This window comes from Brachyhypopomus gauderio, chromosome 14 (assembly GCF_052324685.1).
Source record: "Brachyhypopomus gauderio isolate BG-103 chromosome 14, BGAUD_0.2, whole genome shotgun sequence".
Taxonomy (NCBI): Eukaryota; Metazoa; Chordata; class Actinopteri; order Gymnotiformes; family Hypopomidae; genus Brachyhypopomus; species Brachyhypopomus gauderio.
Genome location: NC_135224.1, coordinates 16121573 through 16138710, shown reverse-complemented (window position 1 = coordinate 16138710; position 17138 = coordinate 16121573). Strand labels below are relative to the sequence as shown.

Here is a 17138-nt window from a genome sequence, read left to right as displayed (position 1 = left end):
ATTTCAAATTGTCAACTAGGGGGACCTGGACGTTTTAAAGTTGATTCACTCTCATCAGGAAAATATTCAAATGTAATGCGAAAGTCATGCTATGCTTTTATTATCGCTCTCATTATGGCATGACTGACCCCACATTATGAAGACCCTGGGCTCCACATGAATAATCTTATATTGATATTGACGTCAGATTGCGGTTTAGCACCCTTAGCCATTATGGTGGTGTCCGAACCCAAATCAGTCCAAAGCTATGTGTTTGTCTATCTATCTGTTTAGGTACACAGAGCACACTTTGATGTGATTCATTGCTTCAGGCCACGTAACTAGGCCTTCATTTTCTACTATTCTTCTGACCGTCGTAGCAAAAGAACGCACCAAGAACACGCAACTGCGCGTGACTGGCTGTGACGTCAGCGCGCGGGGCTCTTCCGGGTTGTGCTGGTGTTTGTGTTCTTGTGCAGTTAAAATCTCCCCGCTGCTGTTTCACATTAAAATAGTGCCGCGATGAACCGCATTTTCGGCAGAGGAAAACCTAAAGGGCCACCGCCAAACCTAACGGACTGTATAGGAACTGTAAGTGTTCGTTTTTTTTAAACTTGTCTAGACAAAGAAACAAAGAAAATATGGTTTGTCAGCTAGCTAGCTGGCGGTGTGTTGTTGTTTTCGTGTTTTTAAAAGGTCCGGTTAAATGAGCAGTAACTCTCCGTTAGCCACACGGTTCAAGTTGTGCGGCGGATGTTTGGACGCGTCGCCTTAATGAACTAATGAGCTTCGTATCTAGTTACGTTTGGCGTTTCTACTGTCCCAGTCGGGTTAGCTGACCATGCTAGCTACTTCAGTGTTGTTACAAAACGTCTCGCCCGGTGTGTCAACATGTAATATCAGCTTCCGTAGGGAGGGAGCTGCTAAACGGGCCTTGTTGGTTCTCCAGCTGGGCACACATACCGTGAAACAGCGGCGTTACGGTGACAGATAGTGTGCTGGCTGGCTGGCTGTCATGGCTTGGCCAGCTAGCTACCACTACCTGGGTGCCTGGCCCTTGTCAGGTCATGTAGTTGGCTCTGGGGTGAATTTGGAAAAGGAAATGGATTAACAAAGGTTTATATATGCCCCAGTGTACTGCTATGGCCCTGGTTTACTGACAATACATTTACATTTATGGCATTTGGCAGACGCCCTTATCCAGAGCGACTTACATTTGTATCTCATTTTTTATACAAGTGAGCAGTTGAGAGTTAAGGGCCTTGCTCAGGGGCACCTCAGTCATGGCCTCAGGTCTGGGGATCGAACCCACGACCCTCCGGTCACAAGACCAGTTCCCTAACCACCAGGCCATGACAATACTGTCGTGGGAGGCAGACTGGTTTAAACACTGCCCTAAGCCCAGCCGGGGTCGTGTGAATTATTTAGGTTCGGGGTGTATTGGAGTAACTCTTCAAGATATAAAGGCGTGAACAGGAAGTGTAACCAAACCGGTCACACACGTTTGTTGCAGATCCAGTAGTCTCTGACATCACTTGCATTGTTTTCCACAACCCACTTCACGTGGACACTGGATTTGCCTCCTTATCAATGATAATGATATCAATGACAAGATTTTCCTGTTTAATGAATTGATGACTTTGATTGTATGACTTCTGTGGATCTTGAATGTACCCCTCTCACCTTTCGTGTAACTCTTAAGGTTGATTCGCGGGCGGAGTCCATTGACAAGAAGGTAGCGAGACTTGATGCTGAGCTGATGAAATATAAAGATCAGATGAAGAAAATGAGAGATGGACCCTCAAAGGTAAAGAATTAGTAAAGAACAGGCAGCATGTACTGACCTTGCTAAACAGATTCCTATGTAATATGGGTGTATATACATACAACATGCATACATACTACAATCCTGTTACGTGTAACTGAGATGACTTGCTTTCTCAACACATTCAACATGGAGTCACTCACCATTGTATCTCCCATGAGCTTTCTGTGGGCGGAGCTTATGTCCTCCTGTCTTTCAGAACATGGTGAAGCAGAAGGCCATGCGCGTGCTTAAACAGAAGAGAATGTGAGTACATGTGTGGGAATCACTAAAAGTGAACTCTGCTGCTATTGTGTGTGACTGTTTTTTTTGCCTTAAATCCGAGCTGCACTGTGAGTGCAGAGCTTGACAATCTCCTCTGAGTGGAATGAGGTGATCGACAGCGAAGGCCATTCGTTAGATCAGTGACACTGTTCAAAGATGTTACTGTGTGCATATGTATCTGAGGATATTTAAGCATCAAGTCTCCCAGCTTGTTGTTGTTAAGAGACACCTACCACATTCATTATGGGCTACGATAATATATAAAAATAAGTAGATGAATAGCGATAGAAAGGGTGGTTTTAATTGTTGTTTTTAAAAATAATATTTAAACGTATGTGCCTGTCTGTGCAGGTATGAAGGCCAGAGAGATCAGCTGATGCAACAGTCCTTCAACATGGAGCAGGCGAACTACACCATTCAAACCCTTAAAGACACTAAAACCACTGTAAGAACACACATGTCCCTTAATCGTTTGCTTTGGCTGAGAACAGCTATGAATCAGGAATGCAAATTACATGATTGTCCTTCAGAAAAATAATATATCTACATATTGGCATATCTGCGAGTTCACAAAGTGCTTCATGGGGTTTTTTTTACAGGTGGATGCAATGAAAATTGGAGCCAAAGAAATGAAGAAGGCATACAAGAATGTGAAGATTGATCAGATTGAGGTGACTTTTTTTTTCTTTTTTAACTCTTCAACATAAAATTAATCAGATGTTATCAGAATATTTATACACCTGATTCCGATCATTTGGATGGGTGAGCGAATACTTGTCTGTTATTCTTTCAATGAGTGGTTTGTGTAATATTGGCTGGTGTTTGCTGTACTATAGGATCTGCAGGACCAGTTGGAGGACATGATGGAGGATGCTAACGAGGTACAGGAGGCTCTGAGCCGCAGCTACGGCACGCCAGAGATTGACGAGGATGACCTAGAAGCAGGTGGGAGTAGCAGGTTGCACCTGGGCATACCAAACACCATTATTTCAGCTTCTGTATAATTGGTTTTGTCCACTAAGGTTTCTAGGCACTTACATTTCACAAAAGTAATAGTGTTAATTAACTATGGTGTGTGTATTTTTCAGAACTGGACGCTCTCGGCGATGAGCTCCTTTTCGATAATGACAGCTCTTACCTGGATGAGGCTTCCTCGGCTCCAGCGATACCTGAAGGAGTACCAGGAGAGAAGAGCACCAACCGGGTAAAGACAAACACCATCATCATCGCTTTTGTGGACAGTTGATGGTCTTTAGGATTGACTATTTTTGTTGTTTCTGTTGAGCCTCTACAGTTCTGGAAGTGTTAATTACATGAACTGACTGGGGGTACGTGATGTTCTGTTTCTGACACAGGATGGAGTTCTGGTGGACGAATTTGGCCTTCCTCAGATTCCAGCTACATAAGGGGGAAAAAAGAATGTGGCAGCTCACCACAAAACCTGATTCTCTCTCTCTCACACACAAATGTATAATAGCATCTGACATCCAAAAGACTGAGACATCTGGACTTTTAACAGGTTCACATATACTCAATGGTCAAGATAAAGAAAATCTTGCTTGTAAACACAGCCTCTTGGTCTTGATGTATTCTTTTCTTTCTTTTAAGGAATGTATTTAACGTCATGAGTAGTTGCTAATCATCTGAATATCTGACTTCACTTTGATTGCCAGATAAACAGTTTATTTGTATTTTGTTTTCTAAAGGAAACCCCTGTTTCACTTTGTACTGCAATGCTGTTGCCAACTACCAACAAATAAATTATTCTATATTTGACATTTTATTGCTAACAAAGGTTTCAATGCATAATGAGCATAGTTGTACTTACAGAACCATTCTTGAATTTTATCATTATGAATGATTTGGTTACAAACTAAGGATAAAGATCAAATTAATAGTGCTTCAGGTAAACATAGAAGCCATGAAAGGAAGTTTATTCCACATACACTATATTGCCAAAAGTATTCACTCACCTTCCTTGACTCAGATATGATCTTAAGTGACATCCCATTCCTAATCGATAGGGTTCAATATGACATTGGTCCACCCTTTGCAGTTAGGACAGCTTCAAGTCTTCTAGGAAGGCTGTCTACAAGGTTTAGGAGTGTGTTTATGGGTATTTTTGACCATTCTTCCAGAAGCGCATTTGCAAGGTCACATACTGATGCTGGATGAGAAGGTCTAGCTCTCAGTCTCCTCTTATTCATTCCAAAGGTGTTTTAAGTTCATCCACACCAGACTCTCCCATCCATGTCTTTATGGACCTTACTTTGTGCACAGTCATGTTTGAAGAGGAAGTGACCAGCTCCAAACTGTTGGAATGCATGGAATTGTCCAAAATTTCTTGGTATGCGGAAGAATTCTGGGTTCCTTTGACTGGAACTATCTTGACCATTGACCAACTAAGTTCCTGAAAAATAGCCCTGTACCATAATCCCCCTCCACCAAACTTTACACTTGGTACAATGAAGTCAGACAAGTACTGTTCTCCTGGCAACCGCCAAATCCAAACTCATCCATCAGATTGCCAGATGGAGACTCTAGTCCAGTGGCGGCTTGCTTTACATCACTGCATCAGACGCTTTGAATTGCACTTGGTGATGTATGGCTTGGTCGCAGCTGCTCGACCATGGCAACCCTTTCCATGAAGCTCTCTGTGCACTGTTCTTGAGCTAATCTGAAGGCTACATGAAGTTTGGATGTCTCTAGTGATTTGACTCTGCAGAAAGTTGGCAACCACTTCGCACTATGAGATTCAGCATCCACTGACCCATCTCCGTCAGTTTGTGTGGTCTACCACTTCGTGGCCAAGTTGCTGTCATTCCCAAACACTTATAATACACTCTAACAGTTTACTGTGGAATATTTAGGAGCGAGGAAATTTCACAACTGGATTTGTTGCACAGGTGGCATCCTATCACGCTGGACTTCCCCGAGCCCTTGAAAGTGACCCCTTCTTTCACAAATGTTTGTAAAAACCGTCTGCATGCCTACGTTCTTAATTTTATAAACCTGTGGCCATGGAAGTGATTGGAACACCCGATTCTGATTATTTGGATGGGTGAGCTTTTGGCAATATAATGTACATGCATGTACATTGCTGGAAATTCAAGCTAACATTATTTGACCAATAACAAAGTGTTTCCAAAGAGCACTGTCCTTTATTATGATAAATAATTTACAAATCACTTTAAGCATGTGACTACACTGAAAGGTTTAAAAATACATTAGAAACTTAAAGCTGCACCTCCTTGTGGAAAAACGTGAATACCACCACCATGTTCCCTCATGTCCATTATGAAGTGCTTTTTTGTTTGTCCACTGGAGGTTTAGAGTTGAGGCTGTGTTTGTGTGACAGTCTGTCACTCCAACAGTCCGTTTGTGTCTATGAGTGAGGGGTTGGACTGGAACCAGCGATGTCTGTCACCAGCTGAGTCTAAAGCTTTGTGGGAAAATCTTCTTGTGGAGGTATTTCACAACCTCTTCCTTGCTCTTCATTGTTTCAAACTCGTAGTATGGAATCTAGATAGAGGCAAACACTATTGAGAACCGTATCGTGGATGCATGTGTTCAAACCTAAACTAATTAGTTTTACATTTTTAATCATTCTACGTTTAGGTGCACAACTGGACTTGGTACAAAACTAGGACACTCACCTGAACAACTTCATAACCTAGAATCCTAAGGTGACGCTGCTTGATGGCTTCCTTTCCCAGAAGTTGCTGGGAATTCGCAGCAAAGCGATTTGGCCCATCAATACACACTGCAACCCTGAGTGCATTAGACACATAAAACTGGTATAACACAAGCAGAGTCTTGTCCCCTACTATGTTCATGCAAACAAACACATTGAAACACACATTACCATTTAAACACTTCTTCGACATGACTGGCAGGTAAGATGTAGCCATCTTCATCTAGTTTTATCTGTACATCTGGAAAAAAGTTCAAAAATGTGATTTGGGTGTGTTGCCAGTACAGTGCAGAAGTAATCATTAAAAATCATTTGTATTTTGGCCCTGTACTCCATCGCAATGGATCTGAAATTAACAACTGTTACAGTGCTGCCTGTCAGTTCAATACATAAAAACAAGCTTAGGGGAAATCAGGGTAGCTCTGATTTGTTTGTGATCACTGTTCCATTGAGTATATAGGGATTTTTTTATGGATCTGAGCAGGGTAGACGCTCCTGCAGTGGCATTGCTAACAAAGCAACACAAGTCAGTTCCACTGCCACTGGCACACACCCACGCTGCCATGCTTCTCACACCGTAGAGGCAGTGGTATGCAGGTAGTAAGCAGACCAGGGTTTTCTAAACTTTCCTTCTTTCATCGCAAGCCAATCTTCAACTCGTCAGCTGTTGAACTGCTTCCTACACTTTCTGTTCTTTCAGGCTGAGCTAGGTCTGGACAATATGGGCAAAATTTAGGCTATATCACGATATATTTATTAGTTTCAGTCAATATGATATAATTCCAAAATATAAGCCATAGAAACCTGCCAAGAATGCCCACAACAGATGTCTACCTATAAATGTCTGAAAAATGAATGTCAAGTATATGAAACATCCTCCTATAAAACTATATTTACTTTAGAAAAAAAATAGTACAAATAAATCAGTTAACCTTTTGTATTCAGCCTTCATATATGAACAGGAAGCACAACATCACCATCAAATAAACAAACTCGTCGGCTTTGTCAATATACATCTTCAATAGCCGAACCACTTCCACACCACAGAATTAGTCTTTCCCCTTTTCCACCATTTCGTCTGCTTTATTATTGCTCATCGAAGCTCGTTCAGTCACATTTGTATTGCGGTCAGCGGTGCTCATTTTGCAGCTAGTACGTGCCACGTTGGAGCCAAACCAAAACTCACATAGGCTGCTGATGCTGAGCACTGGCTGTGTGCACGTGGTGGACGTCATCAATCACTGAATGTAATGAACTAGGCAGCACCCTGTTTTCAACATTGTAATGCTGTAAATAGCATTTATCGAAATAGTGAAAATGTGTTTTAAAATCTTATCACCGTTATTGAAACATTTTGTACCGCAATATATATTGAATTATTGTCCAGCCCTAGGCTGACCAATGGTTTGCAACGAGAAGCTAGTCATGCTCACATCGCTCATCTCTTCATTGTATTCTTTAATGTGCCTGTGTGTTCTTGATCTGGGGCGTTCTTCACGACTGAAAGCATTCTTTGGTCACATACTACTGTAGTAATCCAGGGTATAATGCTTTAAAGGCCATGCACAGTATTTTTCCTCCTTATTATAATGTGATTACCTTCATAATTCTGCTTCAGTTCAACAATTATTGGCACAGAATAACCTACTTTTTGTGTACTGTCTCCCATTATTCAGGAATTACACTTTGTTATCTTTGATGTCATAAACAAAATCACAAGCTGATATTGCATATTCATGAACTGTGAAAATCAACTGACCCTCCCACACTTGACTTGCTCCCCATTCAATCCCAGTACCAGAGATGCCACGTGCCTGCTGTAGTCAAACATTAATTAATGCTAGCTAATAATTGCAAATGTTTGTTATATCAGCACAACGCAATGCAGTGGCTTGGTGGTTAGCACGTTTGCCTCTCAGCACTGGGGTCTTGGGTTCAAGTCCCTATCTGAGTGGAGTTTCCATGTTCTCCCTGTGTTTGCGTGGGTTTCCTCCGGGATCTCCGGTTTCCTCCCACAGTCCAAAAACATGGAGGTTAGGTAAATTGGCAGTCCCAGACAAATTCTCCCTGAGTCTGTGTCTGTCCCTGAGTGTGTGTCTGTGTCTCTCTCTGTTCATTAAAAAAAAAAAAAAAACAAGTTGTTGTCTGAGTGTGTGCATGAATGTGTGTGTGCTTGTGTGCCCAGTGGTGGATGGTGCTCTGCTACTAGGGTCTGTCCTCTCTCCCCTTCCTGCACCCCATTCAGTCCCCCAGGGGGCTGTGGCTTCCGGTAGAGAGTACGCTGTGCGCAATTGGCTGCTGCTTCTTGCCGGTGTGTGTGTGATTGATTGTCTGTGACTTGTACCTGTGTTAAATTGTAAAGCGCCTTGGGAATCTGGAAAAGGCGCTATATAAATCGAACATTCATTCATTCAACATATGAACCAACAGCATCAACTGCAATGCGGCTACACATTACATTAAGTGGATGCATTCGGGTCTCATGTTCCAGACACGTGTTGTGCTACCTAGTGTGTAGCAGTATGGCGTCAGGACTCTGGAGGCGAAGTACGAGCGTGCCCCCAGCAGATCCACCAAGCTGGACTTCACAGCGTTTAACAGCTGAAGATCCACCTGGGTCTCCACCGATTGCCCTGCGGACAGGAACGACTTCACACGCAGTTTGGGTAAAAGCCGTGGACCCTGCAGACACACCCACCCCAAAGACGACGAACCATGAATTCACAGACGAACCAGGAATTCACCAACTCCACCCAGTTGTCTGAATGCACAGGGTGCTGTAACACATACATCGTAGGAAGGGCATTCCAGCTTCATCGTCATGTAGAGCTGAGTGAGCTGCGCCAGGACTGTCTGATCCATCCGCCTGCCCTCGTCTGAGAAGACAAAGAGAATCGAAACGAACTGCACAGCTGTACAGACAGTGACAGCACCAAGACTTCTCACTATGATGAGAGCTCCATTTTTGATCTCTCACTCAGGCTGCACAACATACTGGCTGTTACGTGATAATGCAATATTTTGTCTTTGATATCTCTGAGAGGTGTGATGTCAGCGAGTCCTCCAGCAGGCATGTATTATTTTTTTTATACTGCCATCCCGGCCAGCCCGATCTTCAGATGCCCCAGATGAAAGTGTCTTTAACCACACATTTTAAACACAACACCCCCCACCAGGCTCTTACCCTGGAGTTGCTGGAGGAAGTAGGGGCTGAACACCCTGGAGACGTAGTTCAGCGGGTAGCGCCGCAGAAGTGTGCAGGCGTGCAGAAGCTCCAGCAGAGCTCTGGGCTGGAAGTGCGAAAAGCGGCTGTTGAGAACCAACTCGACCTTCCGGAAAAATCTACCGGCTTCCTGAGGCACGTATCCCAGAGCGGCGAGCGCCGTCATCTGCCGAGTCACCTGCCCCGTGGTGTACTCGTCTGCCCGGTACACGAATCCCTCGGCCACCGCGTCGAAAAGAGCCGGCGATAAAATGCGCCGCTGAGCAAAATACTGCATCGCCCCGGTCACCGTTTCTGGGTGGGCGGTGAACGCGACCTTGGGCACGTGGTGCTCGAGCGCCTCGGTGAGGAAGCGGTCACCGTGTCCGTAGCGCGTGAGCGCCGACAGCACGGTGGCAAGTTGCGCGTCCGTGAAGTTCGGGATGTGGCGCACGGCCTGTTTGCACATGGCGATCGCCAGCGGCAGCGCCTGCATTTGGCCCAGTGCGACTAGTGCTCCAAGCGTCTCGCTCACCGCCGCGGGGTCCATTCTCGACGCCAGGCCGAGCGCATGGCTGTTCATTTGGTTGAGCAGATCCTGGTAGCGGCCGTCCTGGCCCGCACCCTCTGCTAGCATGTTGTATACCGTGCTTAACTCCTCAGTGCTCCAGTTACCTGGATCTTTATCCTGGAGCTGTCTCATAACCTGCGCTAGAACGTCGCAGTCAGGTCCTCGTAGCGCGAACAGCGCAAGCGCTAGACTGCACAGCGCACGGACACCCAGGTGGCCGCTATCCAAATGCACCTGGATCTCCGTTACCAGCCGCGCCACCGGGCGGCTCCAGGGGTCCATTTGGAGGCGCGCACAGCCCAGCAGAGCCTTCACCACCACCTCGTCTTCCAGCTCCGCCGAGTCCTGCTCCAGCCTGCCGCACATCTCGTCCAAGGCCGAGTCGGACAGCGGTGGCTCCGGGTCGCGCGGCCCGCCGGCTCCGTCCCGCTCCAGGTCGGCCAGCCGGTGCAGGACGGAGGCGGCCGCCGCGCCCGAGAGCGGCGGGGACGAGCGCAAGAGGCACATGACCTGTTGAGAGGAGCTGCAGGAGGACAGGCGCTTGTTAAAACCGCGCTCCTCATCGGAGATGAAGCGGTGCAGCAGGGATGCACGCGCTCCGCCCACAGAGGAGTCGCGAGGAGGTCGGACGGAACCGGCAACGAGGAAGAGAGGGTCTCGGGCCCTAACGCACAGTCCTCTCTGAAGGGACCTCCAGCATCTGGCGGCCCAAATCTGCGGAGCACCCGCACGTTCTCCATCGCGCATGCGCAGACCGGCGCGTGAGGGAAGTATAAGGGAAGCGGACACTTTCAGCACATGCCGGCTCCGTAGTACTGTTTGAGCCATGAAACGGGGGTTACAGCATCCTTCACCTTGTGGAACAACAACAAAGAAAACAACAAATAAATAAATAACAAAAAAATCTAACAACGCATATAGCTAACAGTCTTCGACCTCGCAGTGCAAGCTAATGTTCTCAATATACTACGGGAGCACTTCGCAATAAAAATAGACAGTCAATCAACTAAACTCAAATTGCACAATACATAACTACACACTAACAGAGATACTTTTAAACAATAAGGAGGTAATTTCTAATCTTACGTTAGCTAAATAAAAGAATGCCCTTGTGACAGCGGAAGTTGTAACTACTTATCTAGCACGCTACATGCACGTAAAATATTGAAATAATGGCGCAAAAAGCAATTTTAGTACACAACCATACAACACAGAAATATATTATATTATAACTAGCTAAACCAGCTAAATATTCGAATATCAAAGGTACTGTACCGGCCTGACGTACAGCCACTTTTAGCTGATCCACTAGTGACTCGGCGTGTTAAACCCATGTCCTGTAACCACGGCGCATGCGTGTAAGGCACTGCATTTTGATTGGATCTTGGGTGTCGCTTTCCATGACGCAATATTGAATTAGTACTGTACTGTATACTGTGATGTTTTGTGGTTTAGGTGACCTTTGTATGTCTAGTCAAATCGTTCAAATTGTCAAATAGTTTAGTTAAACAATTATTTAATTAATGAATATTAGTTGTAAAGATGTTGAATGAAACCATTAAACAAATTAGCCTAGTTGTTCAAAAATACCAACCACTTACTACCATATAAAATGTTTTAAAATACAATAGTCCTTGCAATTGTGAAATACAATAGTACAATACAATACCGAGCTCCTTTACTACAAAATTTATTTTTCTGATGTTCAGCAACATTAGAGGAAAGTTGGGCTTTATAGTTTTTAACAAAATGCGAATGTTATGTACCACCTTTTGCATTTCTGTACGTTTGGGTTCATATTACAGACACGTATGGCACTTCTGGTTTGAAAACTATCCACAAATTACCACTTCAGGTTCTTCACCCAACACTTGAGAAGCAACACATTTTTATGGGGGCAAGTTAGCACATGCTGACAAGAATGCACCATTGGGAATTTTTTTTTACCTAGTTATAATGTTACTGAATATGGACATGTCTGCCATTAACACTGAGCCAATACATTTATTATTATAGCAATGAGCATACTTTTAAAAGAAAGCTGGTGACAATTAGTGGTATTGGCTCACAAGAGTCCTGCAACCCACAGCACTGTGCAAGACAGCACAATGCTGTCAACCCCTTTTGATCATGGATTAGATTTTCATTTCAGAGACAGACACCACAGCAGGTGGAACAAGAACATGAGTAGTTTATTCAAAAAATTCATATTATAAAATGTATAAATTCCACTTGATCAGGCCATTTCATCAAAAGGTCCCTGTAGCATCTCGGCACCATTTCACATTTTAACAGTTTTTAAGCACAGAGAAACAGGACCTTTTGGAAGTCTGTGACTGGTAGAGGCGCACACATGCTGACTCAAAATAAAGGTACACTATTGGGGAAAGAAACCTAGAAAGACCCAATTTAAACAATCTGATAGTAATACCTCTTGATTAATCAAACAAAACCTTTACCACCTCACAGACAAAGCCTGGCTAATAACATGCGTTTCCAAGTGATTGGGTGCGAATTGAACAGTGATATACTAATTGCACCAGATAACACATACCAGTGAAAACTGTGCAGGGTTATATTTAACTTATTCAGTATAAAAAAAAAAAAAGTGTGGCATCTGACTAAAATATTATTTATCCCCACGTGAATGATCTGGTTTGAATCTAGATACTTCTCCCCTGAGTGTACCTTTAACTGAACATACACAAAAACACAGAGCAGATTTGTAGGCGACTTTCTGAAGGGTTCCAGAAGCATTTCATGGGCCTGCTCTAAGTGAGGAGGCGGGGTTAAAAGGTAGGGCTGATGACAGAGGCTTCCTATGTTTAATCATCTTTGTCTTTGGCTCCGTGTTTGAGGATGCGCGTGAACTCCACATAATTGAAGTTGTTCTTCTTGTCAATGGGAGCCTCCCTGAAGAGCTCATCAACTTCCTCGTCTGTGAACCGGTCCCCCATGGTGGTCAGGAGCTCACGCAGATAGTCTTCCTGGATGAAGCCTGAGCAGAGAGCAAAACGTATTTATTTGTTCACAATGTGACTTGACAAATGCTTTAAGAGTTCTTGCTAGGATATAAACAATAGACTCAGAGGTTTTGAATATCCGAGTCTAGCCATAAATGCAACCAATTAGACTTTGTAGTCAATATGAGTGATCTACAAGTTGTGAAGACTTTTCCAAAGCCACTTCATTAAAATTTTGCAAATATTTTTAAAAGCATCATTACTTTTCACATTCTGTATCGCCCAGCTTTAGAAGTCACATCATCTTAGATTTACTAAGTATGTATTGAGGTTAAGATGATGTACAACACGTATCTGAAACGTTGGTTGTAAAGAATCTGAAGGCAAGACTCACCAGTCCCTTCCTCATCAAAGCAGGCAAAGGCATTGCGGATAACATCCTCTGGGTCGGTGCCATTCAGCTTCTCTCCAAACATGGTAAGGAACATTGTGAAGTTAATGGGTCCTGGAGCTTCGTTCATCATCGTCTCCAAATAGTCATCTGTCGGGTTCTTGCCTGAGGAGGAGATCAAGTGATTATCCTTTATTGGACTGCTAGTGACATGTATTAATGCAGCCCTGGGAATTAACTTGCATAGATTCTTAAGAGTTTATTAATATCTGTTCAAGTCAACCTGAGGGCAGGACTGTTCACCAGAACATCCCTATTACTCAAGTGACTTACCTCAGTAGTATGGGGCCAATCTTTAGCTACTGGCTCTCAACAATTTCCAGAAACAAACTCTATAGCATTCTGATTTAAACTCAACCAGTAAAGATATTTTCAGATGATTACTCATTGTCTAGGACAGATTAAAATAAAGCCAAATGCTGTCAAATGTGCCACTGAGTTTTTTTATGTTACTCTCTAGAAAGGCAACTCTAAAACAGAAGTTCATCAACGTTTTTATTTAGATGAACTTTACATAGTATCGTATTGCATCTCTCAATATAGGTTATAGCAATAAGTCTTGTTACTAATTGTGAGTGAAGTATTTTAGGACTCCAAGCTATTTGTAAATCGTTTAAGAGCCTCACCTAAAGGCCAGAAATGTACCCAAAAAAAAAAAAAAAAAAAAAAAACCCACATCCCTACATGCACTCAAAAACAAGAGCGGTTATACAGCATATATTTTCTTTCTACAAAGTAAACCCAGAATGGTGACTTCTGCAAGGTCACACACTGAAGAAAGGAGGCTGGCAATAAATTGACCACCATAATTCAAACACTGCTATACAGAAACTACAGGAGATCAGCTATACAAGATCTACAATAGACGTGTAGCAAACAGGCAGGCTGGATTTACACAGAGTCCCCAGCGTTCCTTTACCTTCCACCTTGACCTTATGGCCAAGTGCAAGTTGTGCTATATGCGGTTTTGTTACATTAACATCACGTCAACATACAAAATGCCAGTGTAAGAATGGGCTGTGACATCAGCCCCACCAGTGTGACACTGCACTTCCTGTAGCAGGCCAGGCTTACCCAGAGATGCCAGCATGTCATGCAGATCTTCCTTGTCCACAAAGCCATCACGGTTCTGATCAATCATGTTAAAGGCCTCCTTGAACTCCTGGATCTGGGACTGGTCAAACATGGCAAAGACATTGGAAGTAGCGCGCTGAGGGCGCTTCTTGGTGGTCTTTCCCTTTGCCCGTTTGCTTGACATGATGCCTCTGTTGTGATTTAACTAGGGGGGAAAAAAAAAACACACAGAATATTAGTGGCTCAAAGTGAGATGCAATAAGAGTCGATACCACCGAATACTCATATTATAGTTTAGTCATGCCACAATTCAAATCACACCATGACTCATTAGGCAAAGAATGCATAACATTTTAATCTGTGGAGCACTACATGATTTTACCTGTTCTACGTGACATACCAGGTCTGGGTAGAAGTATAATACTGCCAATAACTAATATTTTAGTTTACTAAAATAACTAACATTTTAATAACAGTTTCATTGCAGTCTCCAACATGTTCATGTACATATCTACATACCTATGTCCAGTTAATCTATTTTTGCCTATTTATAATAGTAATACTCACCATATCCATAGTGAATCTATTTCTTTGCATATTTATAATAGTAATTTATTCTAACAATCTCTTGCACTATGTATACTTATTGCACACTTGCCCTGTCTTTTTTGCACTATTGCTAATATTTGCACTTCTGGTAGATGCTAACTGCATTTCATTGCCATGTACCTGTACTAAGCAATGACAAAGTTGAATCTATCCATCTCTCTCTCTATCTATATAGTAGACTATGTATAACAATGGTACTGGCCAATGGGCTGATCAAGTGACTATAAAAAGAAACATGCCAAATGGTTCACTGCTGTTCAAAATATCTCTTTTCCAGAGAGAGTACAGTACTCAAAAGAAGACAACTTCATTTTAAGACCATCAAAGAACTTAAGCATATGAACCAGTGAGAACAGGAAAGCAGATCAGTATTCTTTTTCATATGTAAACTCAATTCACCCGTAGCTCCTATGAACCTCAAAGAAAGATCCTAGAGGCTGGAGGGCATTCAAGATATAAAAACCAAGAAATTTAATTGGACTGTCTGTAAGATTTATGCATACAGGGAAAAATAAACCCTTGTTAGCTGATCATGCTGTTCTCAATTTCTCTAATTACATGTACTGTTAGTATAAACCAGACAAAAGTCTCTCAATAGAAAAGGCAATCGCAACATATGTATTACAGTATTTATCTTCGCGAAATCTAAAATAAATTGCGAAGGAGGCTAGTTATAACTAAATCTGCACTGAAACTGCCCTATATTCTCACCCACGGGACTGTTAAACTATATATAGATCTATGAGCTCAAATTAACCCAGTTAAAACTTTGGCCTACAATATCTCTTACATCATTTCATTTAAGTGTATATACTTGCAACCTTCTCCGACTAATTATTTAGTAACACAAAAACGCACTAAAAGACTCGAACATGAGTAAATTAATACTGCAAGCAGACTGCGTCCGTTCTGCGCAGGTTACTCCAACCAGCTACACACTGACGCCAGCATGTTTCATGGATGGTTATTTTAACTAGCTGGTTAGGTTAGTTAGTCGTTAAGATAATTCTTTGGTTGATTCAACACAATGTTTGTCAAAACCGTGTCGCTGCTCTGGTAAGCAGCCCAACTTCAGACGCACGGGTGAAATATGACTGCAGAGGAAGTGTCTGCACGTAGACGTAGCGATGGTGAACTAAAATGCCGATACGATAGGTTGCTAGCACCTAGTTTATTTATTTAACTATAAACTACTCCAATGGTAACTAGTTAACAACCACAGACGGACAGTTAACTAAACACAGCGGCGTTTAGGTAGATCAGTCACGCCGATGTAGGTTCGCCTGCTGGCTAACTAGCTAGCAAGCTAACCCCAACGTTACATCCGGCATTAGCGAAAAGATGGCATTGCTACTCGAAAAAACAAACAAAATCACGTTAAAAGCGTTTTTCTTCGATGCACCTTCAAGAGACGGCGTGTAAACACGAAAGTAATGTGAAGACGTACAAAATGTAAGACAAATCCTTACCTTAAACCCGACGTTTCGAACAGTTCAACCTCAACCACCGCCCAAACTTCCTGATAACCGCAGTGGACGGTTGCGCACAGGACATCCAGATCAGACCAAGTAGGCACGTAGGGGTGCACAGGACAGAGTGTAGGGACATATTCATAATAATAAGAAACAATTCGCATACAATAACTATAACGAGACAGCGTTACACAACTCGCTTTGTTTATTAATCACTGTAAGTTTTTAACCCCGGTATTTTGTGTCAAAAATGTAGCTCATAATACACAACGACCTATTGTTACGACTTAGATCATCCAGACCTGCCAGTCTCGTCTACGTCGTCGTTCTGAGACATGTCCTTATAGGGAATATTTCTGTTTGGCCAAAGTTTCCCCAGATTTCCCTGGAGGCTGTCCATATACTTCTTTAACACATTTCTAGAAATATTTAATTTTGTAAAGAAACCGCTGGTTGTAATTGGTCTGCAAATAACTGATCTGTAATTGTGTACGGCAAGAAGTAAAATTCGTAAAACTTGAAGGAAATTTGTGTTTTTAGAAAGTGAGGCAGAAACACATAATGTGAGAATTGTTTTAAGAATGTTTTAATGCCAGTGATCTGAGATTTATGTTAGAAGAATGTTAAAAAAAGAAAAAATGTATTCAAACTAGACAATAGCCCTATCCGGACGGGATTAGTTTCTCAGGGGGTCCTGGGGTAATTTTCTCTTTTACGGGGGGTCCTCTGTGATTTTAATCCCGTCCGGAACGAGCATGTCCGTGTTTTTCTCAGACGTCCTCAGAGAAAATTACAGGCGGAATTACCTACTGTTTTTCGCTGTACTCCGTGGTCGTCTGGTAATTTTAGTCCCGTCCGGATCCACATGTCTGAGTTTATACATGCAGACATCACCTCGCGTTTAATAAAACAGCTATATGTCCACTGCCACGCACCGTAGTTACACGTTGGGGGCGCGTTTTCACGGAGATCCACGTAAAGACAGCGGCGAGCGAAAATGGATTTACTGGATTTTTTAATGGATTTATTTTATT

At 42.9% G+C, this 17138-nt stretch overlaps 3 protein-coding genes across 4 annotated transcripts; 1 reads left to right on the top strand and 2 right to left on the bottom strand.

Moving 5' to 3' along the window:
* The first annotated feature begins 390 nt into the window (after nucleotides 1–390).
* chmp5b (charged multivesicular body protein 5b) lies at nucleotides 391–3844 on the top strand. The gene is made up of 8 exons (XM_076972666.1): nucleotides 391–570; nucleotides 1682–1786; nucleotides 2004–2050; nucleotides 2420–2513; nucleotides 2668–2739; nucleotides 2905–3013; nucleotides 3157–3272; nucleotides 3424–3844. The coding sequence occupies exons 1-8, from the start codon at nucleotides 502–504 to the stop codon at nucleotides 3472–3474; spliced, it is 663 nt and encodes a 220-aa protein (XP_076828781.1). The 5' UTR covers nucleotides 391–501; the 3' UTR covers nucleotides 3475–3844.
* A 138-nt stretch (nucleotides 3845–3982) lies between these two features.
* fastkd3 (FAST kinase domains 3) lies at nucleotides 3983–10902 on the bottom strand. Of its 2 annotated transcripts, none has more exons than XM_076972665.1 (7): nucleotides 10824–10859; nucleotides 8947–10389; nucleotides 8553–8638; nucleotides 8270–8444; nucleotides 5934–6003; nucleotides 5725–5839; nucleotides 3983–5590 (listed from the first exon to the last, which is right to left on the bottom strand). In XM_076972665.1, the coding sequence occupies exons 2-7, from the start codon at nucleotides 10361–10363 to the stop codon at nucleotides 5492–5494; spliced, it is 1962 nt and encodes a 653-aa protein (XP_076828780.1). In that variant the 5' UTR covers nucleotides 10364–10389; nucleotides 10824–10859; the 3' UTR covers nucleotides 3983–5491. The 2 variants fall into 2 exon arrangements, with proteins under 2 accessions (XP_076828780.1, XP_076828779.1); XM_076972664.1 differs by having other exon boundaries at nucleotides 3985–5590; nucleotides 10811–10902.
* Nucleotides 10903–11706: 804 nt separating this feature from the next.
* On the bottom strand, nucleotides 11707–16933 carry myl12.1 (myosin, light chain 12, genome duplicate 1). Its single transcript, XM_076972500.1, has 5 exons — nucleotides 16915–16933; nucleotides 16102–16151; nucleotides 14024–14228; nucleotides 12893–13054; nucleotides 11707–12533 (listed from the first exon to the last, which is right to left on the bottom strand). The coding sequence occupies exons 3-5, from the start codon at nucleotides 14205–14207 to the stop codon at nucleotides 12361–12363; spliced, it is 519 nt and encodes a 172-aa protein (XP_076828615.1). The 5' UTR covers nucleotides 14208–14228; nucleotides 16102–16151; nucleotides 16915–16933; the 3' UTR covers nucleotides 11707–12360.
* Between the last annotated feature and the right edge of the window lie 205 nt (nucleotides 16934–17138).